General features: G+C 38.8%; 1 protein-coding gene across 7 annotated transcripts in view; it reads right to left on the reverse strand.

The window, feature by feature from the left end:
* Positions 1–15,012, reverse strand: part of TCF4 (transcription factor 4) — a 389,972-nt gene that overhangs the window by 266,992 nt on the left and 107,968 nt on the right. For all 7 annotated transcript variants that reach the window (XR_008597497.1, XM_054986184.1, XM_054986181.1 and 4 more), the window contains one exon: positions 3,790–3,851. Coding sequence is in view for 6 of the 7 variants with exons in the window: in XM_054986184.1 (XP_054842159.1) it covers positions 3,790–3,851 (62 nt within the window). In the remaining variant the exon portion in view is untranslated. The remainder of the gene's footprint in view (positions 1–3,789; positions 3,852–15,012) is intronic.

Consider the following 15,012-nt stretch of genomic DNA (forward strand, 5'->3'; position numbering starts at 1 on the left):
AACCAGCGAGTCTCATTAAGTCAGACTTTGCATATCTCAGAGAAAGGATTCTGGCTAAATCAGGCAACCAGAAAGGGAGCCAGAAAGGGATCTAACTCCGCCCAAGTTCAGTGAATCTGTGGGGTGTTCTGAGAAATTCACATCAGGCAAACTGTGCATATACCTGAGAGAGAAATTTTTCTATCTAAGACAGGCAAGCTGTGTGGAAAGGCCTGAGTAAATCTCTGTCTGTGTGAATGAAAAGAGAGTTTATCCCATTGGGAAGATGTGTGCAGAAAATAAGTCTTTGTTACTGGGTCTGAGAAGACTTAACTATATGTAAAAACACCAAGCTTAAGAACTATTCTGAAATGAATACACCTATTAAAAGCTCTGCAATCATCATTATGTACTGAATAAATAAATTCTATTTTTTATTTAAGAAAAAAAGATCCTTTTTTACCTCACAACCACCCTCACGTGCTGATCCCTTTGACTATTTTTTAATTTTTTAACATTTGATTTATATATCGCCCTTCAGGACAATGCCCACTCAGAATGGTTTACAAAGTGTGTTATTATTATCCCAACAATCACCCTGGAGGTGGGTGGGGCTGAGAGAGCTCTGGAAGAGCTGTGACTGACCCAAGCTCATTTACAACAAGCCTTCCAATATGACAAGTTAAACCAAGGAGGTCTAAGGTAAAAGCTTTTGGTGGCAAGAAGAACCCTTTGAGGGAGTCAGGAAGGCAGTAATATAAAGGTCACAAAAACACAAAAGGGAAGTTGTTCTCAAGGTAAAAATTTGGGTAAAGAAGAGATCACCTGAAGCTTTGTGTGAGTGCAATTAAAAAGTGTGTTGGCTGGGACCAGAGCCCTCCTGAGGTATAAGTCTAAGGTAATATAAGGAGAAGCTGAATTTAAGGTCCAAAGCCAAAGTTTTTTTAAAAAAAGTTTAAAAAAAATTAAGTGAATCATTACAGACTGCCTCTTCTGCTATCAGCCTGGCCAGGAAGTCCTCTCAGCAGTATCACCTGTCTGTTCCTTTTTTCCAGACAATTAAAAACAGCTATGAATTCTACAAGGGTTGTTTATTCCCCTAGGGCTCTGCTTCACTGGAATGGGCTGCCATATAACAACAACAACTGCACTTATATACTACTCTTCTAGACAGATTGGTGTCCCACTCAGAGCTGTGAATGAAGTCAGTGTTTTTATTATTCCCACAATACAGCTGAGGAGTTGGACCTGGGAGGGCTGGCTTATCTAAAGCCACCTGCTGAGCTTACAGCAGTAGTAGGATTTGAACCAACAAAGTGTTGATTTGCAATTCAGCCACTTAACCACTATGCTACAGCAGCTGAGGTCTTTCTATTGGCTCTCTACTATGACAACCTGCAAAGCAAACTGATTTCATGGGCCTTTTTCTGCTGAATTTATACTTATTAAGCTTTTCTTATTAAGGTAAGTTGTTTTATGGTGACTATATTTATTTTTTCCAAAATAAATTTGCTATTATGTGTATGATGATACCCCATTGAAGAGTTCAGTGTTTTCAATGTAATAAATTTTAACATAACAGCCAAATATACTGCTAGTCCTGTTGTAACTGCATGAGACTGTTTCTACCCAAACAATACACTTCATTTTGCTTTTCTAATACCAACACTTTTTCTATGTCTCAAATGGCAAAAATTATGAAGTATATATATGTAAGGTAAAAAAAGAGGCATCGGTTTGTAGCTTCCTCTCTTTAGAACTGGGCGCATTTGCAATCTTGTGTATATAAAAGTAACAATGCAATCCTAAACAGTAACACCCTGTAAAGTCCACTGAAGCCAAAGGGACTTAGTTTAACTGTGCACTGTTAGACATTTATACTTTCAAATTGTATACATATGCCAAATAGACAATTTTTTATATTCTATGTTCTAAGAGTTAAATCAGGAAAATAAGTTCAGGTTTGGTAAGATAGTATTGTATGTATTTCATTTTTTCTCCAAATTTATTTTTTAAAGAAAGGAAGGCATTCCCTCTGGCTTCCAAATTCCCTCTGGCTTCCAAATTTCCAAAAAAATTACATCTCTAATTCTCATCACCTTCAGTTGTCACATAGTGGTTTTACTACTAATAAACTGAACTGCCTAAGTCTTTTGCTTACTGTCAATAGGAATAAATATATGAGCACTGTAATACGAGAAGTCCGGGGGGAGCAGCTTAAGTTCATTCACATAATGCACTTGAATGTCATGGTTGACAGATGGAGCAATGGCTTGCAACTGGTAAGCAGGAAAATCCAAGTATGCTTTGAAGTCCACCGTTAGGAGCATAGTGTCAAAAGATAGCGGATACCTCAATGCTCTAAAATGTCCTAAGTTTGTGGTATCACCTCTTTTACCTTGGCAAAACATCCTAACTGATCATCCAACTTAATACATCTTTGAGTATGAAGCCAAAATATACAAATAAGTAACAGCAAGAACAATTGCAATCTATTATAACCATGTCAGCGACTACACAAACCCACTTAACTGTTCGTACAAACTGTTCATCATTGTGAGGAAACTGGAAGTGTGTGCCTTAAGCTCAAAATTTGGAATTAATTAATGCTTTCTTGATAAGAAGACTCGATGAGAATTTTTTCTAGTCAAATCTTCTTATCAAGAAAAATTACAAAAATTTAAAGCCAACACAATAAATATGAGTATGAATAAGCTTTCAAGGAACATCAAAACTAGTCACACACAAAAATCCCACCATTAAAATGTCCTCCTAAATAATTCGGCCTTACATATGTTGTAAATAATAATGTGGGGCTCTTCTGACCTCATCAGGTGGAGGTCACCACTGTGAATCTTTGGACACGGGCAACCACAAATTGTATCTATATATAGGATGGCAATTTCAAAGGCCTTGCTTGGATAAGCTATGCTGCTTCAGCAGAACGTATCAGAAGAGGTGGTCCTGCAGATGTATATTTAATTTATGTGTTATACCTGGTCAACTAAAATCTTTTAAAAATAGTGTAATTGCTGGCATGCTTGTGTGTAATCCACATGCATAGCACAGTCTTATGATACTGTCCCCACTACAGCCATAAAAGAAAAAGCTTAAAAGAAAAATTCTCTATAGCAAAAATGATTGTATGACTGTTTTATGTAGGGTAAAAACTAAGCAGATAATGACTACTCCTGCAGGAGCCCTTTTAGTATACCTCGGATGTACAGAAATAACTGTGTGGCATGCAGATATGTACTTTTTTAAAGGTTTGGCTCACAAATCTTTGTACCTTACTAATTTCTCTGAACCATATGAAGACATGCTTTATATATTTCTATATACGCTTAATAACAATCTTAAGAAACCAATAATGATAATAACAGTGGCAAAATTAAGTACTGATCTGGCACCTTTCCTAGAGCACAAAAATCCCTAAACTCCGTATTACATATATTGTGTCTCTAAGTGAAAACATCTGGAAAGATGACTACAGCAAATGAAAAGTCAAGAGCAACCAAAAAAACACAGCTTATAGGCCAGAGATATCACGGGGTAACGGATCAAAGGCTGATAGCAACAAGCACAGCAAAACATTTAATGAAGTTTCTTGCTACCTGTTAGCAGGAACAGAGCAGGTGTCAAATTCAACTATGGGATCAGATAAGAAGCAGTTCTTGGAAAAGGTTGCTCTGCAGCCAGATTTGCATGTACATTTTCCTATGCAATCAGGTGTAAAACTCACATTTAAGATTTTAAATTTACATACACAGGAAGCCTGGTGAGGGGGAAAAAAAGATTAGATATACTTACCCTGGATGGACTAGGATGTCCTCCATTCCCCCAGGACCCTGAGCTAGTTCTGTCTTCTACATCTAGGGACAAAAAAGTTCTTTAGGCTTTATTGCAATAATTCTTTCCTTTTGTATAGGCACTTTTAAATTAATGTTTCAAATTAATCTCCTGTTGCCTTTAATTAAGAACCAGGCACAGGGCTACTAGGTTGACAGTGGCTTCTGACCCAACCACTTAAATTAACTCATTTAAATTCACAGCAGAAATGAACTGGACCCTCAGGAACCAGAGGTTTGCACATAAAAATTATTCTAGTCGCTCAGTCTTTCAGAAGTCTTTTAAGAAGTGGCTGGAAGTCGCTAACTGAAGTTGAATCTAAATCCTAACACAAAAAATGCACGAGTTCAGGGAGGGGGTGGGGGTGGGCAGTTGAAAATACAACAAAGCATACAAACCACAGAAACAAATTAAAGGCTCTTCTGATTACACTTTCTTTCTTTTCCCTCTTAAAGAGAATACTCCCTCACCAATTCTTTAAACATTTATTTGGGAAGCATCCCTGTTCGGAATAAAACATGCAAGCCGGTTCAACTGTGGTTCAGCAGCCTGGAACTTGGATGAGCTGTACTTAAATTTCAGCTCAGCCAAACAGCTCTGGGCAATGCCATTTTCGAGCTGAAATGAAACATTCCTGTGCCCAGGCAGATGGGGTGGAGGTGGAGCTCTGTGTTCTTTGGCAAATCCAGACTGGAAGCAACCACAAAGCTACTTATGTAAGACACAACTTTAAAAAAAAATGAAGGGGAGGGGAAAACAGTATTTCCCTTACTTTTCTGACTGCTCCCCCCCAGGTTGGTTGGCAAATCGATGCAATCCTTATTATTTTTTTTTAAATCATCTTATTTTATTTAGTACATTTTTACCCCGTACTTCCTGCCAAGGAATTCAGAATAGTGTGTGTGGCTCTGTCTGCTATGCCATTTCATCCTCATAGGAACCCTGTGAGGCAGGTTAAGGTGAGAAAGACCAACTGGCTCACTGGGTTTCACAGCAAATAGACATTTGACCCTGGATCTTCCAGGTCTTAGAGCTAAACTACAAGAGACAAATTACCCGAGGACGCTCACGAGAAAGAAGTCACAATGTTAGCCGGGAAGCTGAGCTTTAAAAAGGCAGATAGGAAGGCTTTGTCAATTTCCCCTCTCTACAGAGCCACAAAGATTGCTCCTCAGAGGGTTTATTTCGCCTCCTAAAAAGGGAGGTGAAACAGACACAGCCTTCCGGAGGTAAAGAGGAAATAAACAAACCCTCTGAGGAGCAATCTTTGCTGCTCATTGACAAAGCCTTCCGATCTTTCTTTTAAAACTCAGCTTCCTGGCTGACACTGCGACTCCCTTCACGTGAGTGTCCTTGTGTAATTAATCTCTTGTAGTTTAGCTCATAGTGCAACACTCTTACTCCTTGCTACAGTGCCTCTATCCCACCTTTCAGCTTATAGAAGCCCACAGGGCAGAGAACAAAATGACACAATTTTTTTTAAAGGTATTAACCATTAAAACCTACAAAATTATATATAGAACAAACACACACAAATGTCAAAATCAAGTAAAACCAGGTAGCGATACTAATAATAATGACCCCCATAACTGACTGGTCCAATTGTTTTCCTGAACAGCATTATTTTAGCCCACTGCTGAAATACCATCAAGAGAGGACGAAGTGACTTCTTCTGGGGAAGCAGTTCAACAATCTTGGCATCTTGAGTAAAAAGAACTTATCCTATATAACCAACCATTAAACTTCAAATGGTAGTTTATAATATGGAGGGGATGCAAAGGACGAGCAAGTTCGTATATTAATATTGAGACTTTAAGTATCTTGGAACCATTTGGGACTTTAAAGCTGAAAATTAAAACTTTAAATCTGGCCTGGAAACCAAGCAACAACCACACATAAACAAATCACTCACAGACCACTGATATATCTAGATCAATGTTGTACACTCTGACCACCAGCACTTTTCCAGAATCTTCTACATCACCATATACTTCTTTAGAAAATTGGGGATGCCAGGGAGCGAACTTGGGACCTTCTGCATGCAAAGCATAGGCTCTACCACTGAATCACTGCCTCTCACAATGGAGCCAACGGACTTGGCATAAAACGATCTATTCAGCAAACTTCAGTTAATGAACAAGCTGTGTCATTCCAGACATTCCTTAAGGGTAGCCTGAAACAAGAGCTTGTTACCGAAGTCTAATCTGGAATTAATAAAAGGTATGCACAACTGCTGTTCCTTTTTAGGAAAAAAGGCATGGTGGTAAACACTTTATGTTGGTGTTTTTTTTAAAAAAAAATCTTGCAGTCTGTTGTTGCCATCCAAGTTATAAGAGTAGACCAGAAGCATGTTCCATCTGCAAGTCTAGGTCATAATGATAACATTTGACACAGGCTGTACACCAATCTCTGTATCAAATTGATTCAGAATCAATAGTACTTGCATCTTATCTGGATTAAGGGTCACTTATTGTTACCTTACTAAGCCCATTGGTGACCCTAGACATTGATTCATAATCTCTCTGTATCCCTATAACCAAATGGAAAAGAAAAGAGGGCTAGGTGGGCTTAATGATGTTGCTACTTTCCAAATCACCAATCTCCCCCGGGAATGTTATATTATTTTAAAAGATATGGGAACCATGATGGAACCATGAGGCAACATTCCAGTCAGTGGATACAGCAGTTAGTATATTTATTGATCCAAAGCAGCTTACAAGAACTAAAAATATAAGAAAAATACAATTTTCATACACACAAAAAACCCAAGACTGTATCTTGAGGCTCAGGTTGGCCTGCAATTGAACGGGCCAAGTGTCCTTTCATTCCTGTCCTCTCCCATTCAGCTCAAATCCAACCTCTTACCTAAAGAAATACATTAAATTTCATTTCTGCTTATTGGAGATAGATACTAACAAAATAGCAGCATCTAAACACCACCTTCTATAAGCTGTGCATCAGAGAAAATTGGGCCCTGGAGGAGAACATATATGTGCATGATTCACACATGTAACCCCCATTTGGGGCCTCTTGGGACCTAAGTCTTGGTATTTACAGATCACAGATTGGTGCAGTATTTTCCCATAATATAATGAGACCATTGTTTTTAAAGAGTTGGCTTTTATTAACTACAAAAGACAGACTGAAGAGAAAGGAAATTTAAAAGGCAGCTGGCAATCGAATCATTTGGCAAGTCAAAACAAAATACTTCAACTACCTACTTTTGAAAGTTCTAATTCAACTTTTACTAAAATCTCGGATAATTAAGATGCCCAATTAATTCTCACTCATGGCCAGTCCATAAGAGAATCACATGGGTGTATGTAAGTCTCTGAAGAATATGAGAGGAGGCCTAAATGAGAGCAAGAAAGAGAATGGAAGTGAATGAAAGCAGAAGGCTTGGAGATCTGAGGAACACGGACAAATGAAGGGGGGGGGGCATGAGCAAGAAAACAAGATGCTATAGAAAGGGGTTTGGGGGGAAGCTCCATGGCAGGAACCAGGAGCAGTGTCAGGGCAATTGAGAAAAAGACTGTGGTGACCATGGGTCATAGTGAGAGAAAGAGGGAGATATTAAGAAAGAGGGAGAAAGGAGATCTTAGCTACCAATCCTGAAGATTCTGTGTTGTCCCCTTAGTGGTAGAGGTAGGTTAGATGGGAAAACATAACCTGAAGTCTATGGCTGAATCCCAGAATTTGGGGGGAGGGGTGTTCCTCTGATAGTGGAGTCAAATAGGAAGGAGACTAGATTGCACTTGGATGCATCAGGTTGCTCTTGGATGTGTCAGGGCTAAACTTTACATTACAATTGACACGTGGGCCCCAACAACATTTTAGAGGAGAATGTAGCCACTTAAAAATGGCCAGGATCAGGCCCATGGTGCTGTGGCACACTACCCTTCCCACCCACCCCACATCTTTTCAAGTACTGAACCTATTTGTTAGGTTCAGGATTCAAGAAACGTCTTTTGCCAATATTAGTTTGCGACAAAGCTAACTGTGACCTTACATTGTATTGATACTCCAATTAAATCAAAAAGAATGATAGAACATTTGCTTACAAATGTCTTAGGATTCAGTCGATGAGGTTTTCGTCCTTGCAAGTATCTCAGGAAGGAGACTAGGTTGCTCCTGGATGTGTCGGGGGCAAACTAGACATTATGGTTGACACGTGGGCACCAACAACATTTTAGAGGAGAATGTAGCCACTTAAAAATGGCCACAATCAGGATCAGGTCCATGGTACTGTGGCACATTGCCCCCCCCCCCCATGTCTTTTCAAGTACTGAAACAGTCCCTCACATGGACACACAACTGGACCTGTCATAATATCTAGTTTTGCTCTTAAAACATTTAGCTTAAGAAAATCTCCCTATTACTTCTGTAATATTCATCCTTTGTTGTCAAAAACACTGACCATTTCTTGTGGCAGGAATCTGAAATGATTTTAGCAAGTCAAGATTGTTTGCAATGGGTGTCTGGAAACCTCATTTTCCATTTGAATGAATTTTGGGAATTATTTCCTTAAGCTGCTTCTTCCGCTTGGCCTTTTGGAACCTCTTCTCTGGATCTGAAAATGAGGGGTGGCTTTAAGGTGTCTCTTTTCTATTTTCTGGTGTTGCCTGAGGCTCTAGATGACTTTAGAGGTGCTGGCAAAACATAAACCAGTTTGACACAGCCCCCCCCCCCCACCTCACATTAAATCTCAGCAAGGTGAACCAGAAGGATATTTTGATTGATGCAATCCGACCAGGACATACTTCTGTCTATATCTCAGAACTGGTTGTACAATATGGATGAAGCATAAAGAATGAAAAATAAATACAAATGCTAGCTAGATTCTCAATACACCTCTTACGGCGCCAGCTTTAACAGAGAGATACTCTTAATTCCACTGAAGTAAATGGACTTAGTGTAACTTTGCTTAGGAAAGTTTCAGGTGGGTAGCTGTGTTGGTCTGCATTACAACTGCAAATTTCAAGTTCATCAGCCCCTTAAAGACCCAACAGGATTTTCCAGGGGGTATTTCCAGTCACTATCGAAAGCTTATACCCTGGAAATCTTTGTTGGTCTTTAAGGCGCTACTGGAATCAAATCTTGCTGTTTGCTTAAAATGCCACTGTTAATCAAATCACTTTATTTATAACCTAGTAGTGTCACATGTGTTAGAATGGTCTATTCTACCATTGGTTTATGTTTCCACAAACCCAAGATTTTTTTTTTTACATTCTTAGGATACTCTCTAGGAACACAGGAGAATATGACTTTGTAAATTAATCAAAGGCGGGGCAGGGGGGGTTGACAAAATGGCTGGATGAGGACTAGGCAACACAAGTAGGCACAGAATGTTGAGAACTGAAGAAAATTTAAAAAGATGAACTGGGAAAATTGGTTTCTCAAGCCTATAGAAACCCGGAAGGGAAGACTGGTGTGGTGTGTTTATATGGGAAAGAGGAATTTCCAAACTATTTACTTTCCTTCTGCACAATTTATCATAAGTCCTCAGCTTGGATCCTCAGTCAGGAAGGGAAGGAAGCAAGAACAACAACTCTGGCACATGAATATATTCGCATATGCTTAACCCATATATAATGTACAAAATTGGCTTGCTGAAGCTTGAAATCTTTTTAGAAAGGTTCAGTGAAGGGAAAGTATGGCTCTTAATTCTGTTGTTCTTTTTAATTCACACTTGATGTAAATTATTTGTCCATTTATTTTACTTTATTTCTACACCACTTTTCCACGGCGCTCAGTATTAAAAATATTTTAAGACGCTGGGTTTTGCAGCACTGTGCCCATAGTTTGTACAACAGGCCAACAGGTAAGAGTTCTTCATTTTGTTTTTTGTTACTATGATGCTTTGGAGATTGTGACCAAGCAAATTACTTTTTGTGAAACAGAACATAAAATACCTACCTCACTAAGGAGCCACAGGGCTTAATTAATTACATATGCTAAACTGCTATTAAGACCTCTTTTGATAAACAGGTTATAGGAATTTTTAATTATTGCTCAGCAAGCACATCTTTCTCTTTGACAAAAATGAAATCGTGTTACAGAAACTTTGTTCCACCTCACCACCGAAACGTACAGCCTATGCATGTTTCTGTGAAAATGGCTTTTGCGAATGGAAATTCGTTCTTTTGGTTTCCTAGAGCAGAGGAATAAAGGAAACAGGAATATAAAAAGGGAGAAACAGGACACAAACGTGTTTTCGCATGAGGAGCTTCAACTGCAGCTTGCATTTCTGTCTAATTTTATTGACCTTAGGCCACCTGAGAAGGCAAGCAGGCTGGTTGCTTCCAATGGTATCCCAAATGGAACCTGGTCTCCCTGATGGATAGTCAAAGAGAGTGCATCATGTGCCTCAGGGTAAGTCATGGCTGTTCTGAGGTTGTATCCAGGCCCAAGAGAAGAAAGGGAAGTCCCTCAACTATACTGTTAAAGGCAGAGTCCATTATGCGCTTCGTAGCATACTGAAGCATGTTGGAATAAGCTTGCCTGACTGCTCATTAAAAATGTGTTGAGAATCTCCTGTGACTATTGTAGTCAGGCAGCAGTCCAGCAAAGCAATTACGAATGAACTTAATTTTAAGCATAACTATAAAGTTCTAGTGATTTTTTGCAGTGATGTTCAATGTCCAGTCATAATGACTGCTATCATACCAAAGCAAGAAAAAGCAGGAATATTCCACTCTTAAAGGTTTATTTATAATATAGATGGCACTGAAGTCAATATCATTACACCTCCTGTTTATAATAGTTCAGAACAACATCCTTAGCAGATTAAAGTGGTTTTATATTGTCCACCAACTTAAAGTAACTTTAAATTACAACAGTAGCATACATTTAGTGCTGTGTGGACAGTTCATCAGACATGCTGACTTATTTCTTTATATATCTGTCTTAACAAAACTTCCTTTACGCAGGTGACCTTTCTTTGTAATGATTCATGTCATGTCTTTTTCTAATTCAAACAATTATTCTGAAACTTAAATTTATTGTTTATTATCACTTTTTCTTAGAGCTTTTCTTGGGTACTTAAAGAGCTTCACAGACATAAGCATAGTTTAACTATAACCTCAAACCATGATCTGGTATTTCATGAGTGATTCTCAGACTCACACACAATAATTCCTTCCCATGTTCTCATGGAACAATTTGCAATTTCATCAGAACCAGTTGCTGAATTTTCAGTTCACCTCCAAAGCAAAACTGTAAGCCACGACCAAACCATGGCTGGCAATTCTTGTCTGGACCAGAACTGCAAATCACAGTTTATCAGTTGGGACAAAACAGTAAACTATAATTTAAAGAGAACCAGGAAGTACTGGAAGGCAGGGTGAGGAAAGGCTCACCCGTCAACCAAGTAAGGAAGGCACTATTATAATCTGCAGTTTATTATGTAAAAATGAAGCCCTGTGTAAGTTGTCCACAGCTTTAGCACTGGATATTATTAAAATCCAGCACCCTATTCTGTTAAATAAACACAGATAATTCATTGCTAAACCAGTCTTTGCAGGAAGAAGTCAATTAGTTGAGGATGAATAGACTGAAATTATATCCAAACCACTCCAAAAGGAGAACCCAACGATTAAAAAAAAATGGAAAAAAAATTCCAAATGTGTGTATGTGCAGGCATGTGCAAGCATGCCAAGGCTTAACTAATTACAGTGCTACAAATCTATTAACAATGTAAGAAGATGAACTCTCAAATCCTACTGAAATATACAGTATAAAGTTCCAATTCCAATCAGTCACGCGAAGAACTTGCCTGAACTCCCTCAATTACACACAAGGCCATGTTTGATATTCCCTGGCAAAGTACAGCATGAGTACAATACCATGCAGATCAGCTTTGCACCTGAACAGTAGGCACTGGGTAGCTGCAGCTTGTTTGTTCAGGTTATAAAGCCAACTGTCTTGTACAAACCATCAGATGACTTCCCATTCATCCTATCTTTACGGCTGCACAATGAGACACATCCTTTAAATGACAATCACCCAACGGAATGCATTGCTTGCTTCTTGTACCTGCTCAGTCAGTGTATTTCTGAGAGGCGATCACAACAGCAGATTGCGAGATTTGTTGAGCTCCTCACCAGACACTGAGGCACTAAGTAGGAAGTCTCAGCTCTAACATTTCAAGCTGAATTTTATTTTTCATTTTACCATACAAAAATAGGAGGTGATGGGGAAGATGGTAAGAAAATCTAATTCTGCAAGAAAACTGTGTAATCAAGCAAACACTCAAATTCAGTCAGATGCATCCAACCAGCTCGCCAATTTATCAGCACCCTGCTTGTGGCCCATCAACAGCACATGAACCATTGAATCTGCCTAATTCTAATGTAATGCTGCTTACTATCCTCTGAGGCAAGCATCAGAAACCAACAAAGCAGGGCAACATGTCCAGCCAGAGCCTATTTTTATTTTAAAGTAAAAGTGAATGTCCTGATCGAGGCTGAGTTCCAAGAGTCAATGCAGGAGTCATGTTCTTGGATGTTCTTGGAGCTGGAGCCAACAGGAGTAGAGCTTAGATCTTGCTCCAGAAAACACGGAGGGTCCACAGAAGCGGAGAAGCTAGCCCCGCCCTTCCCTTCCAGGAGCAGGCTAGTATTTCTTAAAGGTGCCACATCTGCTTATGGCAGTGAGTGCTCTGACAGGGTTGGGTTGGTTCTTGGCTTTATGGCGTCAGCTAAAGAAAAATCGCAGGTGCTGCAAACAGCTCCAGGTTGAAGGGCATGGTGTCAAAGTCTGATTCAGAAGGCAAGGATATATCCACAAGGCCGGGCTGTATCCCAGAATGAGAAGGTTCACGCAGCATCCTGGGGTTCCTCATGCATTTCAAAGGGGGTTCCTGCAGTTCTCTGAACTGCTTCCTTCTCTGGTAGTGTTAGGTGCTAATGTCATTTTATTGAGTGTATTATAGGTCATTTGACTTTTGGGGCGGTATTGAGGACTGTTTGTTGGTAGTGTTTTGATTGTTTCAGGCGGCTTTATGTAAAAAAAAGCATACTCCACTTTTCTGAAGAGAAACATTTATGTATCTGAAGAAGATAATTCAAAATGCACTGCAAGCAACCATCATTTATGTTATTCATTAGAGCTGCAGCTTTTTAAACTGTGGCTGTTTTTGTAAGATTCAGGTCTCATGTGTTTTTTCTATGCATTCCTTCAGGGTGCTGTCCTTCTCCAGTCTCTCATGGGCTTTACTGTCACTAAATGACACTTCCTGGTAAGCATGTTGGGCTACCTTCTACCCACAGTCACTACTTAACAGTAGAGGCTGCTTATGATCATCGGCCCACTACTGCAATGACTATTCTAGAGGTACTTCAGGTATTTATTCTCACTGATCATCACTGCATCCGCATACTTCCCTTTTCGATAACTAAAACATTCCAGGTGAGAGTGGGCCATTAATTTATTACAAAGGGATGCCAAAGTATTATCCGCCCATCACATTCATTATGGATTATTATTAATTCTATGACTTCAAACAACAGATTTAATCTAACTGAACAAAAATGCGTGTCTAAAACGAAGATTAACAAAGCAAAACACTTAAGCTATATGCCAGATCTGAATTGGACCTGCAAGTGCGGCTATGGACCTGCATGCAGCGTATCAGCAAACTACCGCGAAGGACAAAATAAAGTTGTTCCCTAAATCTATTGTTTCTTGTGTACAATCAAGTTTATTAATATTATAGTTTTCTACATCAAATTTTCAAGTATCTCAATGAAACACTAAAGTGTTAATAAAAAAGGCATTCTAGGTAAATATTTAATTAAGTTCCATTAAAAATGTGCATTTTTTTCAACGGCAGAGTGGTTGACTTATTACATTTAGTTAATTAGGCAGTATTTTAAAAACACAGGCATGCACACACACATTGGTGTTATACAATTCTGTCTGTAAATTTTGCAATATGCATGACATAATTCAGATAAGTCCAGCTATGTATTTCCTTACTTCAAGGGGTTTCTTTCAAACTGCCCCTTTTAGTTTTATGAGCCTTTTCTTTCCAAAATTAAAAAGCTCGTACGATAATATAACCTAATCATTTGCCAGGTGTGTCAAATTTCAGCCTGCTGTAAATGTTTATGACTTCTGTTATGAACCTCCAAAAATGGGATTTTATAATATAAACATTGCAGCATTAATGATCCTGCAGTAAACTACTAACAAATCCTAAAAGGAAAAATCCTCAGTTTTCTTTGACTTAAAAAAAAAAAAAGCTAAGCACTAAGGTATTTGGAAATATTCTAGCGTGCTTGATCACAACCCAGATCTCCTTTTAACTATCAGTTTATACATTCCTTTTTAACTGGGGTGTAGTACATTGGCAATACCCCCTAAAATAACATCCATGGCAATCTAAGAAGCTAAAAGCATTACCTTCCAGCAAGTATGGATGAAAATTACTAATATCATCAGTCACCTCCTCTTTCAGGCTCCTCCCCTCCTTCCATAACTGTATGGCTGAAAATTTCCACACCTCCCAAGACACCCTAATTCTATACAAATGCATAAGAAAATAAGTTTCAGATTGCAACCAAACATATTCACAAAACATTTCAATAAACATGTTGAGTGCAATCCATCACAGGCGTTTGAAGTCGGTGGGGCTCAACTCTTGATGATTTGCAGTCAAATAAACGGTCTTCACGGAGAAACATTGTGACTGAGGTAATGTGAGATCATATGACATTTCTATTTGCAGAATCTGACCTTATGGTGGCTGCTTAACCAATGGAAGTAGTTTTGTAGACCTGCAACATTTGATGGCAAGGCTAACATGCACTCACTCAAGAAACTAAGGCTGTGTTTAGGTATAATAAATAGGAGTCTTACAACACCTTAATGATTAACAAATTGTTATTCTAGCATAAACCTTCATGGACTAGATCTCACTTTGTCAGATGTAATAAACGGATCTTCACGATGCTGCCATGTTTAGTGCACTATATATGCTACTTGAATGTGACCTTGACAAAGTTAAATGCATAGACATCTTGTAAGGGAACAGATATTCCTGTATCTACAGTGCTCCTAAAATTTGACAGACAGTATCCAGGTTAGATGCACTTCTGTATGTTGTGTCACTTTGATTTCACCCTTCAGTTAAACCTAACAGTTTGAAAACATGTAATTTCTACCTGTAAAAGTGCACCTGTT

The sequence above is a fragment of the Eublepharis macularius genome, chromosome 8 (assembly GCF_028583425.1).
Source record: "Eublepharis macularius isolate TG4126 chromosome 8, MPM_Emac_v1.0, whole genome shotgun sequence".
Classification (NCBI taxonomy): Eukaryota; Metazoa; Chordata; class Lepidosauria; order Squamata; family Eublepharidae; genus Eublepharis; species Eublepharis macularius.